Source organism: Cyclopterus lumpus, chromosome 16 (genome assembly GCF_009769545.1).
Source record: "Cyclopterus lumpus isolate fCycLum1 chromosome 16, fCycLum1.pri, whole genome shotgun sequence".
NCBI classification, from domain to species: Eukaryota; Metazoa; Chordata; class Actinopteri; order Perciformes; family Cyclopteridae; genus Cyclopterus; species Cyclopterus lumpus.
The window spans coordinates 3,740,073-3,760,791 of record NC_046981.1 but is presented as its reverse complement, the minus strand read 5'-3'; the positions used below and the strand labels follow the sequence as shown (position 1 = coordinate 3,760,791).

Here is a 20,719-nt window from a genome sequence, read left to right as displayed (position 1 = left end):
AAAAGTGACGCAATCTCTCTCTGCTGGTCGACCTGCTCGTCCTTCACAGAGAAGGAAACCTATTTGAAAGTAAAATTCAGTTTACCCGAGTATTTAAATTTAAATATCTTAGAGGCCGGGGAAGGAAGGGAGACTGGACGATAACAAATGTGTGTGTGTGTGTGTGTGCGTGTGTGTGCGCGTGCGTGTGTGTGTGTGTGTTTTGCCAGGTAAGCACGGTTCCCCGCAGCAGCTATAATTGGCTCGGGCCGGGCCTGCTCAACCTGTTTGTTTCTCATTCGCAGAAATCCATCTTGTCAATCAGGGGAAAAAAATGTGAACAAGCCTTTTTTTTTTTGGATGTGAACTTCCCAGCTGGTTGGAGGACAGAGTGAGATGGACAGAGGCGCAGAGAGAGTCGGTGTATTTGTTGTTTAATGAGGCAGTTTATATATATATATATGTATATATATATATATAGACTAACAGTTTATATATTCTGAGAAGTTCATTTCAGCTGCGTCACTTTCTTCAAATTAGGAAGCTGCCCTGCAGAGCTTCTGTGGAATTTCCAGTTTATCGGTAATCTCTTTCTTTATTTTTCAAGCTACTTTTTTTTAAACTTTATTTGGGACCAAAGAGTAAAGATTATGGGTGACAGAATACTGATTTAGAAAAAGAAGAAGAATTTTTAAAAAAACAGCAATTTGTGATAAAATGGTTGCTTTGTAACATGAAACAAGTTTATCTATAAAAGACAATCTTATTTTTTCAGGCATGAAATCAGATGTTTATTAAAAGTGGAGAAAGATTTTCAGAAATATTTAATAATAATAATAATAATAATGAATGTAAATCGGATCATTCAAAATGCACTCATCCAGATGGAGTGAAATAAATAAATCTGTAATAATGACAATAATGACAATAGTTATTTAAATTCATCTGCCTTCAGTCGTCAGTGTCAACTTTCACATTCATTCACATCACATGTAATCTGCTGGTTTTTTCACTCTATTGTCGAAGGAAAAGTAAAAGTAAAGTTGTTCAAATGTTTCAGATTAGCCGATGAAATAAGAACATAATGGCGGAGAGGGGGAAGAAAAGGAAGTCTTCTCTTTTCTGCTTGCAGCTGCTGGCTCTGCTCCAAATCACCGCGCCCTCCTCAGGTAACTCACCACGTCCGGTATTTCAAAGATTTATTATAAGTTGTGCTTTGGAATTAAACTTGAAAACACGCGTAGACACTATTCTGAGCCTGGTTAATGTTTTTTTTGCAGATTATTTTTGTCTGACAAAATCTTTCCACTCTTCCAAGAAATTCATTAGAATATTCAAAACTTTGACTTAATGCAGCGTCCAGTTCCTGTAAACAAAAAGACAACAAGGATGGATATTTGTTGTTGCGTATAGAACAACAACTCAACAATGATCTGAGTATCTAAGTATTTACAGTGAAAAAACTGTTAAATCACAACAGTAAGAGACCGTTAATTCAAAATAGGTTGTATTCCATTTCTACCACATTTAAACACCGTAAATATATATATATATATATATATATATATATAAACAGTAATGTAAGCATGTATTTCTTGTAAAAAATACATTTTGTCATTGTTAATTGTACTATAAATTGCACTGATAACGGAAATACACCGTAATATGAACAACAATCAATAACGTAATACATTGTACTATGTTTTTCACTAAGAAAGACCGTAATGTATTATACGTTGTCACTTTATTTTTTACGGTATTTTTACGGTATTTTTTACAGCTCTGGCAACCACAGATAGCCGGTAATACACCGTATATTTCACACTTTCTTTTTTTACAGTGTACATTTTTGACCACTCCAAATTGCCTGAAAAAAATGATCCATAGTAGTCTAAACAAATTCAATCAATGCTTCGTGATGTGATTGTTTTTTTTAAATTGTAATAAATGGAAAAGGGATTTTTACCAGATAATTTTTTTTAAAAAAGCCTTTAAATGTCTGTAAATAAATGTAATTTAATTTTAAAAAATGAAATTCTCCACATTTTTGCTCTTTCCTAATCTCTCTCATCCTGTTTTCAGCTCAGACCAGTACCACCACAATCACCCCCACCATCGCCACCCCCACCCCCACCACCACCACCACCACCCCCACCACCACCACAACCACCCCCACCCCCACCCCCACCACCACCACTTCTCCAGCAGCAGGCCCTGCAGCTCCCGGTTACCGCACACGCCCGGCCAACGTCACAGTGGCCGTAGGAGAACCGGCGGTGTTTCGCTGTGGAGTCCCCGAAGCTTCTCCAAACTTCACATTCGACCTCCTCGGGGTTCACGGCAACTACAACCTCACGTGCCCTTCGGGATACGTGGAGGACATCCCCCAGGTGAGTTCATCCTCAACAGTATCTTGTTGTAAGCAACGTCTATATTGAACTTTTTTATTTCTAACTGGCTGTAAGATTTCAAAAGGTATTATAGTTGGTTAACATTTCTACCAAGGTAAGAGCAGTTCCCAGCTCACATCATGTATAACTCTGTCTCATCTGAGCACCTCTCTCTTCATTCCCTCCCCCGTCATCTCTCCTCAGGCTCGCTATGGAAGCTGCGAGGTGACAAATGGAGAGTCGTTGGCCGTGTGGACCCTCAAGGGAACCTCTTACTCCGACAACGGCACCAGAGTCGTATGTCAGCAGCCAAACAATCCCAACGCCACCGAGGCCGTCCTTTACGTTTATGGTGAAGGCCCTTTTCAGTTTCTCATTGTGTCTTTGTCACATGCATAAATACGCATTTAAATAAATCTACCTGTTTTGGTACGTTCTCCTCCCTCAACCCCCCAATAGATAACGGCACCAGCCAGGCCATTCTCATTGGCTGCACCATCGGGGGCTTCTTCGGCATGCTGCTGGTGTTCGGCTTGTCGTTCATCATTCTGAGGAGATCTGAAACCCTCCAGAGGTGCTTCAGTAAGTACACTGATACGATGCATTGAACCCCCCCCCCCAACATGAAAACTGATAAGTAATCTGTTGATATCTTTGTGCTTTCAGGGGGGAAAGAAACTGAAGATGACATGACCACAATCGTAACAAAGGAGTAGAAGGACATTCTGTATATAACCAACAGATAAGGGAAACATAACTTTTTTTGGACCAATCTAAGTGAAAAGAAAGCTGTATTTATGTCTGTTGAGTCTGCATCCATCCTGGATATCTTCACTGCCTTCTTCCGTCCTCGGTAACTGGACCGTGCACACATTATAAACATCCTAACATATGTATACAGTCGTATAGCACGAGCACCTATAAAGAGGAGAAACACCCCAAAAAAATGCACCGCTTAAATGAGGAGTAGACGAGTAGATGCTCTTTGTGCCTCCACATCTGTTGCACAGCTGTAAGGAATACTTACTAGTGGGGTCCCAGATGTGCTTGTTATGCCAGTTTAGTCAGTTACACAGTGTGTCCACTGGGGGGAGGCACTCACTGCACAGGTTACAGGCCACTGAGTTGCTGTTGTTGACACATGTTCCCCTTGATTAGAACTGATTGTAAATACCAAACACTTTTATTTGCTGTGTAATTCAATAAAAACTCTGATGAATATAAATTGCTTTGTAAAATCCTAGATGTCTTTGTTGTGTCTGGTAGTTGGCATTTCTAATATGTTTTTTTTATTTTTTATAAATTGTGCACATGGGTGTTTATTTCTGCCTCCTTTCATCTTAAGAACCCGGATGTCCTCTTCTTTTTCACATGGATGAAGATTTGACATTCTGCGTCACAACAAACGTGTTTTTGTCATTTTTGCATCGAGCAGTGATTTTACACGTGATCACCCCCGTGCTCTGTCCTCTGCTTCCCCCTGGTGGTGAAGCCCTGCCATGACTGCTCGTGTCAGGGACGTGACCTCCACCGCCTCGTGCTGTTGCTGCCATTGACCCTTCTGTCTTTATATCAGCCAGGGATGTAAATTCCTCTCATCTGTGAGCTCGCGTTTGTCGGAGCCCGAGGGAGCCCCCTCTTAACTTTCCATCGTCCTCTAACTTGTTTTTAATTTACTGTTGGTTTTTATTACATTTCTCCTAACTTCTCATTTTATTTTATACTTTTTTTGTTGTTGTTTTTCTAGCGTACTGCGTTATGTTTTATTGCCTTTTATCTTTAATTGTGTATGCCTGTATTCAGGCAGATCTTAACCCCTCCGCCTCTGTTGTGAAGCACAAACTTGACTTATAACTGAAACAATATAAGTTATTAGCAGGTCCTTCAACATGCAATTAAAATATAAGACGGAGGAAAATTACCCCTTTTTCCTCAAAACGATCTGAAAGTCACTGAAACAATGCTGTGTTATTACTCAAAAACAGCTGGCGCCATGGCAACAATCTCAACTTTACACTGGAAGAGCATTAAATGAGAGCTAAACAATGTTATAGGACAACTGGTATTTGTTCTTTCATTCCTCTGACTGTGTGTTGTGACACCTGATAGAGCAGCATGGACCGCCAACGACACACACACACACACACACACACACACACACACACACAGGGCGATCAGCAGGAGAGAAACTCAGGCCGGTCTTTTAGTTGATACAACGGAGGCAGTATGGAGCGACGTGTTGACTCAGCTGCTCAGCTACACCTCGGTTCACTCGTAGGTTTCCTGTCATATTCCGATTGTCGGATTTCTTCACTTTCCTCCAACGATGAAGCCTCGCTTGGTGTTTGAGACAATAGTCTCGAATGGATGAGACAATAGTCAGGAGGAGTCACGTCTTCCTTAATTTGGGGGAAAAGAAACCAATGTGTGTGTAAATATACAACAACTCTCATTTAGAGTTTCTTTTCAGCTCTCTTACCTGTTGACTAACTGGATCTCGCTCATTGCTGTGTAACCGAACCCGATCCTTGACCTTTAGTTTGACTGTTTATGGACAAACATCCTAAATACCACCACAACAGAGACGACGGTGTGTGTGCGTGTGTGTGTGTGTGTGTGTGTGTGTGTGTCCACTGATAACCTCCATTGTTTCAGTGTGTTCTCAAGACGACCCAAACAGGAAGGGGATCGGTTTCACTTGCGACGCCTTTCATTACCTGAGGGAGCGTTAAAGGGAACGTTAAACTATTACAATTAAAGTTAAATAGTTAGAAGTGGAAGATATAGACTTTACAACGCGGGGAATCCTTTTCACCGACCTCCAGCCGACCTCTATGAAAACCAAACGTCGTCTGCTGTCTTTGTTCCTTTTAGAAAAGAACTAAAGACGAAACCAGATGAGCAAGATAACTAAACGCAATACAGGATTTATTTACTCTCGTCAAATGCTAACGATTACATTTGATGTATCTCCTCGTCATGTTGCTGTAAACATGTGATCCTTGTATTTAATGTTATTGCTATGCTACATTTCATTAGTGTACATCTTGTAGCTTGTACAGATATGACGTAAAATAACATCTTAGTTATCACCACGAACAAAAAACATGTGGAGAATTTCCTTTTTAATTAAATTACATTTATTCACAGTATCCGCTCTCTAACTCAGTGACAGACTATTGACCTTTATTCAACCTCACACGTTGTGCTTCATGCAGACAGATACCAGGAACACAGTGCAGACACGCAGCTCTTCACTCTTTCATTGTTGTGCGTCACAGAAAATTCTGCATTTAGAGTAACACATGCAAAGTTAATGTTTACAATGCGACGCCACTGTGAATCTTATCTCCGTTCTTTCTCTCTCAGCCTTGTCATCGCCAGTTGCTGCTCTAATTTGCTGTCAAATGGTTGTATTATCACTTCCACACACACACACACACACACACACACACACACACACACACACACTCACACACTACTGCCCGTGTCTCTATCTATTCTGCTTTTCACAGTGTTATCATTTGTTGAGGGGCTGAAACATGCCAGCGTGTGACAGGGAAAAGATATTAATAGGGACTGATCCCCCCACTGTGACACATGCATGCACTCGCGTAGTTCTGCACACACGCATGGTGCATTCCACTTGTTTGGTATTTAAAGGGCATTACAATAACAATGATTGAACTCCCAAATAAAAAAAATGTAAAAAAGAGAGTTCCCTTTCAGGAAATATTGTGAGTTTGAATCGACCCTGGGATAGGTTAAAGGTCAATACCTCTACCTCCTGCCCAGGGTTAGTTAAAACAAACAAATAAATAAATGAAAAGGTAAAAAAATGCCTGTCAACCATAAGACCAACAGAGTGCTCTATTCCACAAGGAGGGGAGCGCTGGTGGATACCTGGGAAACCTGGCAGAGCCTCAGAGGGGGGACACATTCATGCACACACCCCTCCTGTCTTTGGCTACTCTGGGGCTCGATATGCACTCGTAAAATAACACAAACATTAATTTTGTCGTATCAGCATATCCACGTATTTTCCATGACCCCTCTGGGTTTGCTACTTTGATATCTTGTATAAACAATATTACAAAAAGGCTTCATTGACTGTCACTGCTCATTTAACTTTATAATAAGAACATGAAGGTGTGAATCTGTAGCTTGGTGTAAGTTTGAGTGTGTACTAAAGTGCATAACTCAAAATGGTCCCTCTGAAGTGCATCACAAATGACTTTCCCTCCACCGTGCACATGCGCGGATGTTTATGGAATAACACGCCACACCGGTCTACAAGTTTACATCCCAAACAAAGAGGAGGAGCCGGCGCTATACTTATTCAGGTGAAATAGAAAATGCACACTTTTGACCGGGCAGTGTTGTTGGGAACCTTCGCACGCACACTCCTCCTCTTCGGAACCGTCAGCTCAGGTAAGCACAGGTACGGCGTTAGGGGTCAAGGTCACCGCGCTGCGAAGCCTTCCATTCGGAGGGGTCGTGGAGTTCGGGGTTGTTTTTGTTTGGCATTTGAGGACTTTACGGAAAGTTTTTTTTTATTTGCTTTGGAGATTTGGAGAAAAAAACGACCACAAATTCAAAAAGATACGGTGCTTTTTGTTTAAAAAAATATCTTAAACGTTAAATCCGTCCATTCGTTTATGGCGTGTGAAGCTTCATGACATTGTGTCCATGCATAACATGCGGGCTGATGGCTGGCTTGTCTCGACTTAACAAAAGCAACATGTTGCTGTCTTCAAATCTACAGAGACAAAAGTATATTTTACGAATCGGATCGGGATTTTTTTTAATAAATATATTTAAGGAGCCAAGCACTGCAGGGATTCGGCTCACTGAAGAAAGCCGACCTAAGAACGAGGACGTTGGCAGAACATCCGTAATCGGTGAAGGACGCTGAAGAGACACATTTAAAGACGTGGGACAGAGTGCGACCTTGGCTAATGTCACGCTAACCGATAGCTGCAAAATAAAAGAGGATAAAAGGCCAAGAAGTGACCAAAACTGTACGATAAGGAGTCTCTGTAGAATTTATACATGCGGCGTAAAAAATCAGACTAGCAAAAAAAGCGAGGAAAGTGTTTATCTGTTGCTAAGTTCACTGTGGTGTTGCTATGCAAGGTTTTTAAGTACAAGAAGACATCAGTAAACAGGCACTGAATGCAGTGAATCTGACCTCTACGGAGGCCCAAGGTCAGCAAGAGGTGCACTTTGTCTTTAATGTCTGCAAAAGAAAGTTACTGACATAAGGAAAGAAACGTACATTAGAAAAGTAGAAAGGTAGATACAGTAGGAGAACTTTTTTTTAAAGGGTTAAAGAAGACTCTTTTGTAATGACCATACGTTCATGTTATGAATATGCATATGTATCTATTTTGAAATACGAATGATAAAACTATCAAACTCATCAAAGTCTAGGAAAAGGATGTGAAAAATAAGATGTACACTCCATATAAAATCAGTAATAAATCTATAATATACCTAATATAATATATATTTGTGGTTCTTTAAAGCACACAACTGTGTTTGGCCCCAAAGCAATTTTTTTTTATGGAGTAAAAGTGAAGATTGCAGGAAAGTTGTCTGAAGAGCAGCTGGGTTTCCCCCCAAAAGACGAGAAACGACCCGCTGTTTACTCTCCAAACACCCAGAATGCATCCCTGCTGACGAGAGACGCTGACCTCTCACACAACAAAGACGTTCTCCCCGGGGAGAGGGAGAAGTGTGTGTGTGTGTGTGTGTGTGTGTGTGTGTGTGTGTGTGTGTGTGAGTGTGTGTGTGAGAGAAACAAAAGGCAACGTGATGGGAAACAAAATGTTCCGCTTTGTTTTTTAGTCTTTCTCACAATCATGTGTTGTCTCTCTCTCTCTCTCTCTCTCTCTCTCTGTGTCTCTCTCTCTCTCTCTCTCTCTCTCTCTGTCTCTCTCTCTCGCTCTCTGTCTTTATTATGACCCTTAGTTGTGTTCAAGATGGGACATCTCACTGTTGTGACTGTCGTGGCAGGTGAGTAAAACGTTTAAAAAAAAGAGAGAAGTCACCCTGTCCTTGATATTATATGTTCAAGGACATGAAACTTGTTTCAGAAAGCATCCCGTGACCCCCGGACACAATTGTTTTTTGCGAGATATGTTCTCGTAGATCCACTTCCTGTTTGCATTGAAGTCAACTTCACGCTCAGCAGAATTAAACATTTCATTTGTCTCACTTTTCTTGCAGTTCTCTTCACGCTTTTCATGGAAACTGAAGCAAGTGAGTCTCGTTCTGAGAAGAAATCAAACTAAGAGTAAAAACTCGCTTCAATGGACGATTGAAGCGAGTTTTAAGTGACTCTTGTCACTAATGTCTCCCCCCCCCCCCCCCCCCCCCCCCCCCTCTTGTGTTTGCTCCTCAGATCCATTTATTTACAGTAAGTAAAGACACTCTTATCTCCTCACTCTTATATAATCTACAGCATCTCACTCCTTTCTATGGATTATAAATGCAGAGTTTCATGTATTCACTGGCAATTTGATTGTCAGAAAGCAATATATATATATATTTTAAAAAGTAAAGATCTGTCTGTCAGAATAAAATGATCGATGATTCTGCATTTAATTATCGGATATGTTTGTTTTTTTGCAATTCAATTCACGTCAATAAACCTCTTAACCTCTGACAGACTATGTGAGGCTACGGATCGGAGGCCTGGTCTGTGCCAGCTTGTTGTTCATCGGAGGCCTCAGCATTTTACTTTGTGAGTTGTGAAACCAGTTTTTTGAATGCTAATAATACAATCAGAGTGCTAACAAAGCGCGGTAACACGTCCCAATTTGCCTTCACAGACACCAGGTGCACCATGAAGAACAAGTACGTTCTCTTTGCCTCATAAACTGACTGTGAAATGCATGTGCGCGTGCGTGTGTGCGCGTGCACTATTGTCTCTCTCTCTTTCTGTGTCTCTTTTTTTTTACCCACACTGCCGTGCGAACTGACGCCCCTCCCTCTTCTCGCACCTTGCAGAAAAGTGGAGGACGACAACAGTGAAATCTGACACCGGGGGGCCTAAACGAACCGGTTTCGGCCAGCGAGGAGAGCTGACAGGCATGAGGATGGAGGAAGGGGGGGGGGGGGGGGGGTCTGGGCGTGGTGTGTGGGGGGGTTGTTTGGAGGAAACACACCTGTTCAGATGATTAGATCTGTAGAGACCTGTGCAGAGACACGCCTCTTATGAAGCAAGGTGTGAACGCGTTATCCATGTCGCCCGAAATCTGTACCGATGTTTAAATGATATGTATGTGCACATAGAGGTTTATCCCTGAAAACACATGCACCGGCTCCACATATTTATTCCGTTTCAAAATGAGTGTGTTACTGAAAGTAGTGCATTAGTAGGGACATAATACAATGTGTTAGTCATTATGGCCTGTTGAAAAACTAGTCATCTTAGATTAGATTAGACTAGTTTAAATATTGATACGACTAGGGGGGGAAGATGGTGTTCACATCCAAAATGAAAATAAATGTCACTTTTTGGAAAATAATTGCAAATATTTCAGTGTTGTTTTTCCACAGGTATATATATATATATATGATGTAGATACTCTATGACCTTTAATGACTTTAACTTTTAAAACGCCATTATATTATATTCGTATTCTTATTATAGTAAACGCATTGCTATCTAAAATGTTAGCCTACATTCTTAAACTATAATCTTTAGTAGTAATAAACTAATTAGTTTTTATCGTACAAAACTTCCACATCTTCGTTCTCGACAAGCAAACATTAACGCTGCTTCACTCCTCCCCTCTCGGGTCTCGGTCCGCGCCCGACTCTGGATCAGCTTCCACGCCCCTCAGCCGCGGAGCCGGAATGACAGAAACCGACCCGGGATCAGAATCCACGGACTAAAACTCCCAGCAATTCAAACTCAGCCCCCCACCCCCCCCACCCCCCTTCCACCCCCCCAAAGCAAGCCAACCTGTTGAGTGTCACGGTGCTGCGGGGAAAGGGTGTTGGTCGTGCTGCTGCGTGGAGAGAAGTCGCTGCTTCTGGGTCAGATATCCGCCTTCAAGGGAGAACACGGCCTCGTTTTTTGTGTGTGCGTGTCGTTGCTAACTAAACACAGCGCGCGTGAGGTAAGTGTTGACAAAGAAAAGCAAGACTTAAATCTCACTAAACGACGCTTTTCTCTTTGGTGTTTTCTTTTCTGAGGAAAAAAAAAAAAAAAAAAAAAGGGTGTCTCGCGCGTACGCGTACTTTCAGCCCCGAAAAGAAGCCCCGGTTCACGGATGGTTTTCTAGAGGATTTATGTCGCTTCTTCACATCTTTGTTGGCGTTGTTTGTTGAATCTGTGCGTTTCTTAGGAACTGGCACGTTAAGTTGCATCAAACTCGAATTAAATATAGAAACGGACTTTTTTTTTTCTTCCTCTTTTTCATAGAAACAAGTCTTATTCTTTTTTCTTTATGTGAAAGTGCAATGCAGCGTGTGTTATAATGAGCCTGTAATGTTGTCCGGTTGACATTTTTATTTATTTATTTATTTTTTTACTCGAGTCTACCAGTGCCAGGACAATGGAACCGCACGCGCCCACGGGCCAACGTGCGTAACGGCGAGGGGAGGCTTCCCTCACGCGCCGTGATCCCACATGTTCACGTCCGCGTGTTGTTGGGTACGCAGCAGTACTCCAATTGACATTAAAAAAAAGAAAAGTTTGATTTGTGTCTGTTGGTACTTTAAGATGCGAGGTCTTTAGTCTTTATGCCAGCTTTCATGTTTCAAATAAGGAGTATAAATAGACAATATTAGTTTCAAATAAATAGATAATATTAGTTTCAAATAAATAGACAATATTAGTTTCAAATAAATAGATCATATTAGTTTCAAATAAATAGACAATATTAGTTTCAAATAAATAGATAATATTAGTTTCAAATAAATAGATAATATTGGTTTCAAATAAATAGCATAAATAGACAATATTAGATAGAGAAGTGTTGCCGAACTGTCACGGGCCAAATTATTCGATTTGTGACAGTTTACTCCTGATGCACAATGAAGACTTCCTGTAGGAATTGTTCAATATTGTCATACTGTCACATGCTTTATTGACCACATACAGTGTGTGTGTGTGTGTGTGTGTGTGTGTGTGTGTGTCCGTGAGGAAAGGCAAGTTGATAAGAACACTGGTGTTTTCTATGTGACGCAAGGACAGGTTGGGACGAGGACGGATACAGGAGACGTCACATTCTGCTATAATTATCATTTGTTGGAATAATCGAGTCATTTATCAGGTTGCATACAGTCAAAAGCCTCAAAATGTACAACGGATACAACCGCACTCAAATTGTTAGGGGCTGTAACCTGCAAGCATGTGGCGTATTCACTTGATAAGCACTGTTAATGATTTAATGGTATAGTCAAACTGACATCCATCAAAAAATGTTTTACTAATTCACCGCTAATGTAAGGCCGGCTTCCACATCCTTTGGACGCGGCTTTATGAAAGTGTGTTGCCGAATCCCAATGAACTGACGGTGAGACGATGGAGATGCATGATGCAGTTGAAAACAGCTGTGGGGTTGTTGTTTGTTTACATTATGAATGTGTACAGACTATACACGGGTAAACAAGAAGCCAGAGGTTGACTGACATACGTATATATCAAAAATTGATGATATTTAGCAGGAGAAGATGCCTTTTAGTCTTCTCCGCGCCCCCCCAGGGGATTATTTTGAGGCATTTGTGTTCACAAATGTGGATTAGTCACATTTCCGCCAAGACAAATCCATATTTTGCCAACGCATTGCAGGAATTTGATTGCTTAGCAACAAAGGGATTTGATTAGGATGTGAACTTCAGCATCCAACGTGTGTTTTGGGATATTTTAGCACTCGGGGTGGCAAAGATGCATTCACGCAATAAACTCGCACCTGGCTTTTGACGAGATTTCCATGCACCTTGAGTTCACCTGGTATGAGAGAGAGATGAGAGACGTCACGGGGCGGGAGGCAGAGATGGAGGGAGGGCGAACGGAGGTGGCGACAGACGAGAGTTGTCGTCTCCTCTCTCTCTCGGAGGGGGTCACAGTCACAAATGTCGCTCGCTGTCTTCACCTCTCCTCACGTGGCCATGATTCCTTAAAAACAAGAAGAGGGAGGAGGGGAGAGCGTTCTTCGGGCGAGACGCACTTCCTGCTCACCTTTCCTCTACTTTCACATCGGCGTCTCACAAAGACGTTGATTCGTACTCTGCCTGCGACCTTCAGTGTTTACCTTTTTGATTTACAACGCAGCAGACTCCTCTAATGGGAGAACCAGGCCAGATATTTGTTATTTGCACCTCCCATAATTATGCTAAATCTGTCGAATTCAATATTGAAACCCAAACTAAGGATTCAAGGCTTTAACAAAGTTGGTTGGAGAAGTCGATTCGTGCGCTTGTTGTTGTTTTTTTGTGGGAAGAAGATGAGCTGAAACGCCGTCCGTTGGCCATGGCGGCAGTGGGAGGGGCTTGAAGCGTGTGGGAGGGGCTTGAAGCGTGTTGCACGGCGCTCGCTGTGCATTGTGGTTGCCGTGTGTGACTCATGGCTCTAGTATGCTCCACTCCCTCGTACCCTCTGTCCGCCTCCCGTGTGTCCCGCCTCCTTCCCTCGCTCCCCCGACCGCACTCTGTCCCTCGTCTTCATGCCTCCCTCCCTCCTTCCCCCCGGGCTTGAATACTCCTTGTCCTCCCTCTCTTAGTTACTATCTTGTTTGTACTACCTTTTCTTTGGTAGTTAAACTGCCTCTTTTTTTCCCCCTTCGCGTGTAGGCGAGGAGAAACACTTCCATCTTGGAAAACCCTCTGACGTCTCTGACGTTTATATCCATCACATGTCCGTACGTACGGTTCCACAGTCGCATCACGTGCAGGTTCACACTGTGTTTAGTCCTCAAGGCCGTGTGTGTGTGTGTGTACGTGTAGTAAAGGATGTGTTGCACACTGGAATTCAACGCTGCTAATTTAAGAATATAAAATGCCAGTGAGAAAAGGCAGCTGTCTTTGTCGAGCAGTACAGGAACACACAAACGCACCGGCATCCAGCTTTCAGACGGTCGGGTGGGGGGTGGGGAGTGGAAACTGCACCAGACACACATATGCTGCGCACACACCACATATCGCAACACTCATCGTCACGTGCACACAAAGAGGAAATCCATTTTTTTAAGGGGCAAAATGTTAGTTGACCAAACTTTGCTATGTAGCTACATTTAAGAGTTGGGCCTCTTTAGCGGCCTCTGCAGCTTATTGTGTAACTGCTGGATACGAGCGTACGAGAGAAGACGACAGTAGGCCTGTGCTCCAGTAAGGGAAGGATAACGAGTGGAAAGGACTCAAGGAGAGGAGGAGGAGAGGGAAGACGGACATGAAGAGGTGTGACGAGAGACAGGAAGTAGTAGAGGAGCGTTCTGGAGAGGATGGGGAAAGAAGACAGCGGCACTTTTGTTCAGCTTTTCCCACAAATGGAAAGAAGCGGAGACATTCGAGCATGAGAGCAACTTGAATAAAAAGAGATGCAGAAGGAGTTTAAAAACAAAGAAATGGGGCCAGTTTGAGGCCGGCAGAGCCAGAACAGACTCCTCTTTATCCCTGGAGCAGGCGGAGCTGGAGCTGTGGCTTCACAGGGAACTTGTATAAAGGGGGAAACGAGTCTAGTTTTTACATAATATCTTCATAAATGCTTTGGCTGTGTGTGTGTAATCACGAAGCCTTCTGTTGGTATCGGCCTTCAACGTTTTGCTCTTTTTCTAAAAGTTTAATGTTGCGTGTAACTAAATTAAATCTGACACAATTAGTTGATGATTCAATTAGTCAATTTGACAGAAAATGAATGAAGCGGCAACTATTTTGATCGTCTTTTTCATCCAAAAAATGAGTGTCGGCTGCTTTTCTTTGTCTTTTTATATGTTTTAGTTTTGTTTTTTTTGGACCTTTTTGTTAAATAGACATTTTTCACTACTTTTCTCACATTTTACGTAAAACAAAATGAATCTGCGGAAGTTATTTGCAGGCCTAAACCAAAGCCATTTTGATATTGACCGTAGTGTAGAAGGAGCACTTTGCTTTGCATGCCCCATGCTTATCCCCCAGAGTGCTCTTGGGCTTCTTCACCAGCCATAAACCCCCGATGATTTGAAAGCACACCTCCCGGCTCCGCCTTACACTAACATTTGCTTTAGAATATGATCTTCAAATAGGAGCAGGGAGGCGCCACCTGCCTCTCTGTTGCTCACACTATCGCCTTCTCACTCTCTCCCCCTGCCTCCCCCCTTCTAACAGTCTCACTCTCGGTTTGCGTCGTCTTCTCCGTCACTGTCCTCCTCTCTCTCTCTCTCTCTCTCCCGTTTCTCTCTCTCTCTCTTCTCTGTGTGGTTTTCTCCGGAGGTAAACCGTTCTCTAGTTGGTTGCTGGCCTGCTTCCCTTCCCCTACATTCCCCCTGCCTCACCTCGGGTTGCCGTGGAGAGGTGCACTCGTCCTGCTCTTCTCTTTTCTAACCACGCATCCAAAATACCAACAAGCAGAGCAGGGAGACGCATTGTTCTACTCGCGTCCTCCTTTACTGGGAGGTTACTGTTGTGTGCTTGAAGATGCTCTTACAAACTAGTCTGACCTGTAGCATCTTTCTTTTTCTTTTAAAGTCTCATCCTATCGGATACATTGTTCATTAAATGTGCCTTTTTTTAAAAGAGCAAAAGTTGTCTTTTCATTTTAAAAAAACAGATTGTGTTGAATGCATTTCTTTCTCGTAAAACACTACCAAAGACTGAAGAGCTTGATTCGTGCATATTTCTTCTTCTTCTTCTTCTTCTTCTTCTTCTTCTTCTTCTTCTTCTTCTTCTTCTTCTTCTTCTTCTTCTTCTTCTTCTTCTTCTTCTTCTTCTTCTTCTTCTTCTTCTTCTTCTTCTTCTTCTTCTTCTTCTTCTTCTTCTTCTTCTTCTTCTTCTTCTTCTTCTTCTTCTTCTTCTTCTTCTTCTTCTTCTTCGCCATGAGTTTCAACTTTCCCTCCCGACCGTTGTCATGACGCTCCCCTTTGAGCACATCAGGTTGGGCAGTCGCGTCAGCTTCAGGGTGTGTTCTTGCAGGTTTCCACGGACGTGTGTGTGTGTGTGTGAATGGCAGTTTGAAGCGGGTATGGGAAAAGGGCAATAAGTGGAAAATCACGGCTGCGTTCACTGGAGGCGTGTCTCCCGCCAATGTACATTTAAAAGTGGGATTATTTAACGTTCTGCCTCACCTGTTAGGAGAGAAAGTGTTTTTAAGATGTCGGTTTTGAATAATTTAGCAGGCGTTAGGGAAATAAAAATATCTCCCTCGACCTCAAAAAAAAAAAAAAAAGAAGCTCGGCCGGCGGTAACCATCATACGCACTAACGCTCACGATACAATTAAACCGGCATTACAGACCAGAATAGCTTCGGGCGAGTGCACTTTAATATTATTCCCATGGATTTTTTCATCAGCTTAGAGAGAGAGAGAGAGAGAGAGAGAGAGAGAGAGAGAGAGAGAGAGAGAGAGAGAGAGAGAGAGAGAGAGAGAGAGAGAGAGAGAGAGAGAGAGAGAGAGAGAGAGAGAGAGAGAGAGAGAGAGAGAGAGAGAGAGAGAGAGAGAGAGAGAGAGAGAGAGAGAGAGAGAGAGAGAGAGAGAGAGAGAGAGAGAGAGAGAGAGAGAGAGAGAGAGAGAGAGAGAGAGAGAGAGAGAGAGAGAGAGAGAGAGAGAGAGAGAGAGAGAGAGAGAGAGAGAGAGAGAGAGAGAGAGAGAGAGAGAGAGAGAGAGAGAGAGAGAGAGAGAGAGGTGTCGCCGCATTATGCAGAGTGATGTAGGTCTCGTGTTGAGGCTCCATTAAAGCACTTTGAACGCATCAACATCAGATCGAGTTTCTGTGTGTCCACTTTGGGCCCTATCTACAAGTGTGTGTGTGTCCCCAGAAAACACAGCGAGGCTAAATGTTGCATCAGGTCTCTGTTGACTTGTGCGAGCCAGTTTTTGAGTATTGTAATCCGCTTTCTAACTCACACACACACTCACACACTCCATATGATTTGAGCCACCGGGACTGAAGATAATGTAATTTCCTCCGTGTTGATACAAGTCTCGCTCTAATGGGCCGGCAATGCCCTCCAGCTAGAAGGAAAGAAACATGTTTAGTTAATACAAGTTATTATCACTGAGGATTTGTTGCTATGGGAACAAATTTACAATGTAAAGCTGTGTACAAAACTATTATTCTTGATTGTTGATGATGTTCGTCTCTGCAGGTTAAACAACCTCGAGCGTAAAGATGTCAAAGATCGGTGCGTTGGTGTTGATGACACGTGAGTACAACTCTTTTTTTTTTTTTTTAAAGTCTGTACATTTAATCAGTCCTTATTAGTATTCATATTTCTGACACAATATATATATATATATAGCACGTCTGAGAGGGGATGAGTTGCGACTGTCTGGTTGAACCTCACTTGACTTTCAATAAATGCAAAAAAGATTTAAGAGCTTCTTAACAGCTGATTTTAATTGATTTGATACCGACAGTTTAATTTGTCAATGAGTCTAAATAGTCTTTTCCTCCAAAAAAACGGACACAAATAGAAAGCTTTTGCATTATTAATTGCACTAAATCGGTACGAGCGAAACGACTTAAAAGTATAACATGGATCTATTATGGGATGCGTTGCTTTTGAACCCTGATGAACACAACGAGACGCCACCGGGCTGCGTTTCACTATTAAAAGTTTGACTCTTTCTGAACTCTTGCAGTCGTGTCCCTGGTGGTTGCCGAAGAACAGAACCGTGAGTCCACTAATATGATGATACTAATATGTCAAGGATATGTTATGTTCCAAAATCTACATGTTTACACTATTGAGATAAGATAACCATATGAGCCATGTGTTTTAAATAAAATGTCCCTTTTTATGTTGAAATGTATTGATTATGTCCTCAGCCAGCTACTCAAACTAGGTCACTGTGTGTTTTTATCATCTTACTTTGTACTGTTGACTTTATGACGTCACTGTACGTGTGGATGTTTCTGCACATCCTCGTGTATCTGCTGCTCATCCCGGCTTTCAACTGACCCCAATCCTTTCTGTTCCTGCAGTGGAGGAGGACCCGTTCACCTTTGGTAACCTATTCTTAATATGATTTACTATTATTGGAAGCCGATCTGTGTTATTGATATAAAGCGTTTAACAGGTGTATTTAAAGGCGTTTCCCATGCATTCGTGTTTTTTTTTTTTTTCTCGCGGTGACCCCCGACCTCCTTTCTGCAGACTACCACAGGCTGCGTGTCGGAGGCCTGATCCTCGCTGCGGTCCTCTGTCTCATTGGCATCACCATCCTGTTCAGTAAGATGTACACCGTGCACACGGCCTCATCCACACACACACACACACACAGGTGTAAAGAAAGCCAACTGTTTCTTTCCTCTTGCTCCAGGTGGCCACTGCAGGTGCAAGTTCAACCAGGACAAGAGGTGACCCTTCCATACAGTTCAACATTAACGCATGTGTGTGTGTGTGATTGGGGTGGAAACTCTGAAACCAGGAACGCTTCACATCTCATATATATTGTCTTTCTCGTCCCTCTCTCCTCTTTGCAGGAGGAGGACAGGAAGCAATGCTCAGCAGATGCTCTCCGACCAAGGTAACGCTCGTTCACCCCCCCCCCCCCCAAAAAAAAAGAGCAGCAGCCGAGACGAAGGCCGACGACCGGTTTCACTTCTTTTAATATAACTCGGTTCCGCTAAAATGTGTATTAATCCTTAAAGGAAACTTGGTCCACTGTGAATGACAACAGAGAACCAGAAAACCATCAGTATATTATTTAAAATAGATGGACCCGTCTTCCCACTTCTAAAATACATGTTTTTTTTGGCCACCCCCAATAATGCATACATATTAAGACGTATGTAGCAAAGTAACAGGTTGTTATCCCTCCTTAGATTTCGACACCCGCTCGGGTCTAAAGTTATATTTACTCTGTCCGTCTGTCAACGGCCTTGTGTCACACACACACACACACACACACACACACACACACACACACACACACACACACACACACACACACACACACACACACACACACACACACACACACACACACACACACACACACACACACACACACACACACACACACACACACACACAAACCCAGTATGGAAACGTCCCGTAGGGCTGCACTCTGGACCTCGCTGTTCAACAGGTGGTGGGCCTCTGGGTGTCTGGCATGCGGAGAGGGGGCGGGGCTTAGGGAGAGGTCGGTTTTTAGGACTCGGCGTTGTGTTTTTCGGGTTCTTTCTCCTGAAGCGGGAACACCTTGAGGTAATGAACTGAGTGAGGTCAAAGGTCAAGGTCACTGTGACCTCACAAAACAACGTTTCTGACCATAACTGAAGAATGAGGCATACAAGCGTGCATTATTCTAATGTTGCGTTATGTTTATGGGGCCATAAAAGATCTTGAGTTTTAGAATTCAGATATTCATAAATTATATATATATATATATATATATATATATATATATATATATATATATATATATATATATATATATATATATATATATATATATATATATTGTTGACACAAAATACACACAGGTGGCCCATGTGGAAAAAACACTGGGGAGGGGGGGGGCATCTCTCTCGCTCTCACTCCCTCTCGCTCGCTCCCTCTCTCGCTCTCTCACTCCCTCTCTCGCTCTTCTCACTCCCTCTCTCGCTCTTCTCTCACTCCCTCTCTCGCACTTCTCACTCCCTCTCTCTTCTCTTGCTCTTCTCTCGCTCTTCTCACTCCCTCTCTCGCACTTCTCTCGCTCTTCTCTCGCTCTTCTCACTCCCTCTCTCTCTCTCTCTCTCTCTCCCTCTCGCTCTTCTCTCTCGCTCCCTCGCTCTCTCTCTCTCATCACCTTTCATGAAGAATTTACGTTGCTAATATGTTAATGCTTGTCCATTTTTGTTCGTATAACCCAGTGCATCGTGTTCCGGATCCCATCTTCAAGCTGGCAAATTAACCATCTGAATTTGGGACTTCCTTTTTTTTTTTTCTGCCCTTCTTCTCGTCTGCAGGTCGTTCCTGCGAGTGCTAGATGTGTCGACCTGAACGCACACGCCGACTTCCCGAACCTGCAACCAACAGATGAGATGGAGCAGCAGCAGGATCCGATACATCCAAGGAGATTATTATTTTTTACATTGTTTAAGAGCAACAGAAAGTAGTGTGTGTGTGAACCGGCTTCGAGGTGTGATGCTTTCTGCCTGTTAACTACACTACTGATCTGCTGCCCACACACACACACACACACACACACACACTCACTTTCATTTCAATCAACTGGAAACATGGTTTGGTGATTTAGAAAAACTAGAATACAAAAAAAGCCTTTGGAGAATTTTAAGGCTTTGTTGATTGATCTGAAAGTGACGTCACGCAACAGCTAACAAACTTATTACCAAAAAATTCCTCAAGTTTCCATCAACGTCTCGTTGCCTGTATTGTGCGTGTAAAGGTGAAAAATCGATGTAGATATTAGTCGCGTACTGTGACCTAACCCGCTGTCCATGCTTCCATGTCACATATATGAAATCCACATAGTCACGAGTGTTTAGAGCGCTGTTGTTAATTCACGATAATCTGTTAATTCCCGTGTTTAGCTTTATGGAGGAAAGTAGTGGATTGCACTGTTCAGAGATGCAGCGAGACTGTCATGTTTCTATAAAAGAACTGTTGAAACCAACAACTATGAACTATGGGATTTTATTTCTGTGTGTGTGTGTGTGCATCCATGTTTGAAATATTGCTGCCGGTGAGACTGATGGAGTTCATATCTGATTCTACAAATACCCTGAGAGTCGATGAGGGATGGCAAGAAAGATGGAAATCTGTAGAAAAAAAATTAACATTGGTGGATAAATAGAACAAAATGGCGGACACGAGTACCGTAAAGTATTTTGTGCAACAGGAAAAGAGTTAGAAGTTCATGTTCAGGGCATTGAGAGATGTCTTAACCCCTAAGAGCGCTGTCTTGAGTGGATTAAGTCATGCATGTTGTTATTATTAATACAATAATTGATATTTGCTGGTGTTGGTGATGGGTGAGACGTTTTCAGCTTTAAAAGGTCAACGTTTATGCTTATGTTTCTATGTTTTTTTCCCCACACGCACACAACCCAAAAAGAAAAAGTTCCTCTTCCCGATGTCTATTTGTCCATTATGAAGAAGTATCACGGCCATAATTACATCGAGATACTGTGGAATATCATAACGGCAGCTACCAACTTACCGCAGTGCAACAATACTATGATATTCTAT

General features: G+C 42.5%; 2 protein-coding genes and 1 long non-coding RNA gene across 3 annotated transcripts; all 3 read left to right on the top strand.

Annotated features, from left to right (window-relative positions):
• The first annotated feature begins 355 nt into the window (after positions 1 to 355).
• Positions 356 to 2,109, top strand: LOC117745678. Its single transcript, XR_004611259.1, has 3 exons — positions 356 to 561; positions 1,040 to 1,148; positions 2,062 to 2,109. It is a non-coding gene; the product is annotated as an uncharacterized LOC117745678 (long non-coding RNA).
• Positions 2,110 to 6,688: 4,579 nt separating this feature from the next.
• fxyd11 (FXYD domain containing ion transport regulator 11) lies at positions 6,689 to 9,473 on the top strand. The gene is made up of 7 exons (XM_034553654.1): positions 6,689 to 6,800; positions 8,343 to 8,387; positions 8,601 to 8,633; positions 8,776 to 8,790; positions 9,043 to 9,117; positions 9,206 to 9,230; positions 9,384 to 9,473. The coding sequence occupies exons 1-7, from the start codon at positions 6,725 to 6,727 to the stop codon at positions 9,412 to 9,414; spliced, it is 300 nt and encodes a 99-aa protein (XP_034409545.1). The 5' UTR covers positions 6,689 to 6,724; the 3' UTR covers positions 9,415 to 9,473.
• Positions 9,474 to 10,319: 846 nt separating this feature from the next.
• On the top strand, positions 10,320 to 20,147 carry fxyd1 (FXYD domain containing ion transport regulator 1 (phospholemman)). Its single transcript, XM_034554198.1, has 8 exons — positions 10,320 to 10,501; positions 16,664 to 16,720; positions 17,160 to 17,192; positions 17,503 to 17,526; positions 17,675 to 17,749; positions 17,841 to 17,877; positions 18,004 to 18,047; positions 19,477 to 20,147. The coding sequence occupies exons 2-8, from the start codon at positions 16,687 to 16,689 to the stop codon at positions 19,494 to 19,496; spliced, it is 267 nt and encodes an 88-aa protein (XP_034410089.1). The 5' UTR covers positions 10,320 to 10,501; positions 16,664 to 16,686; the 3' UTR covers positions 19,497 to 20,147.
• The last annotated feature ends 572 nt before the right edge of the window (positions 20,148 to 20,719 follow it).

Excerpts from the sequence above, each read along its gene's own strand:
- fxyd11 (XM_034553654.1), top strand. The coding sequence starts at position 6,725 with ATGCACACTTTTGACCGGGCAGTGTTGTTGGGAACCTTCGCACGCACA. Across the intron at positions 6,801-8,342 it reads CTTCGGAACCGTCAGCTCAG|TTGTGTTCAAGATGGGACAT; the intron begins GTAAGCACAGGT and ends TATGACCCTTAG. Across the intron at positions 9,231-9,383 it reads AGGTGCACCATGAAGAACAA|AAAAGTGGAGGACGACAACA; the intron begins GTACGTTCTCTT and ends CGCACCTTGCAG.
- fxyd1 (XM_034554198.1), top strand. The coding sequence starts at position 16,687 with ATGTCAAAGATCGGTGCGTTGGTGTTGATGACAC. Across the intron at positions 17,750-17,840 it reads TGGCATCACCATCCTGTTCA|GTGGCCACTGCAGGTGCAAG; the intron begins GTAAGATGTACA and ends CTCTTGCTCCAG. Across the intron at positions 17,878-18,003 it reads AAGTTCAACCAGGACAAGAG|GAGGAGGACAGGAAGCAATG; the intron begins GTGACCCTTCCA and ends TCCTCTTTGCAG.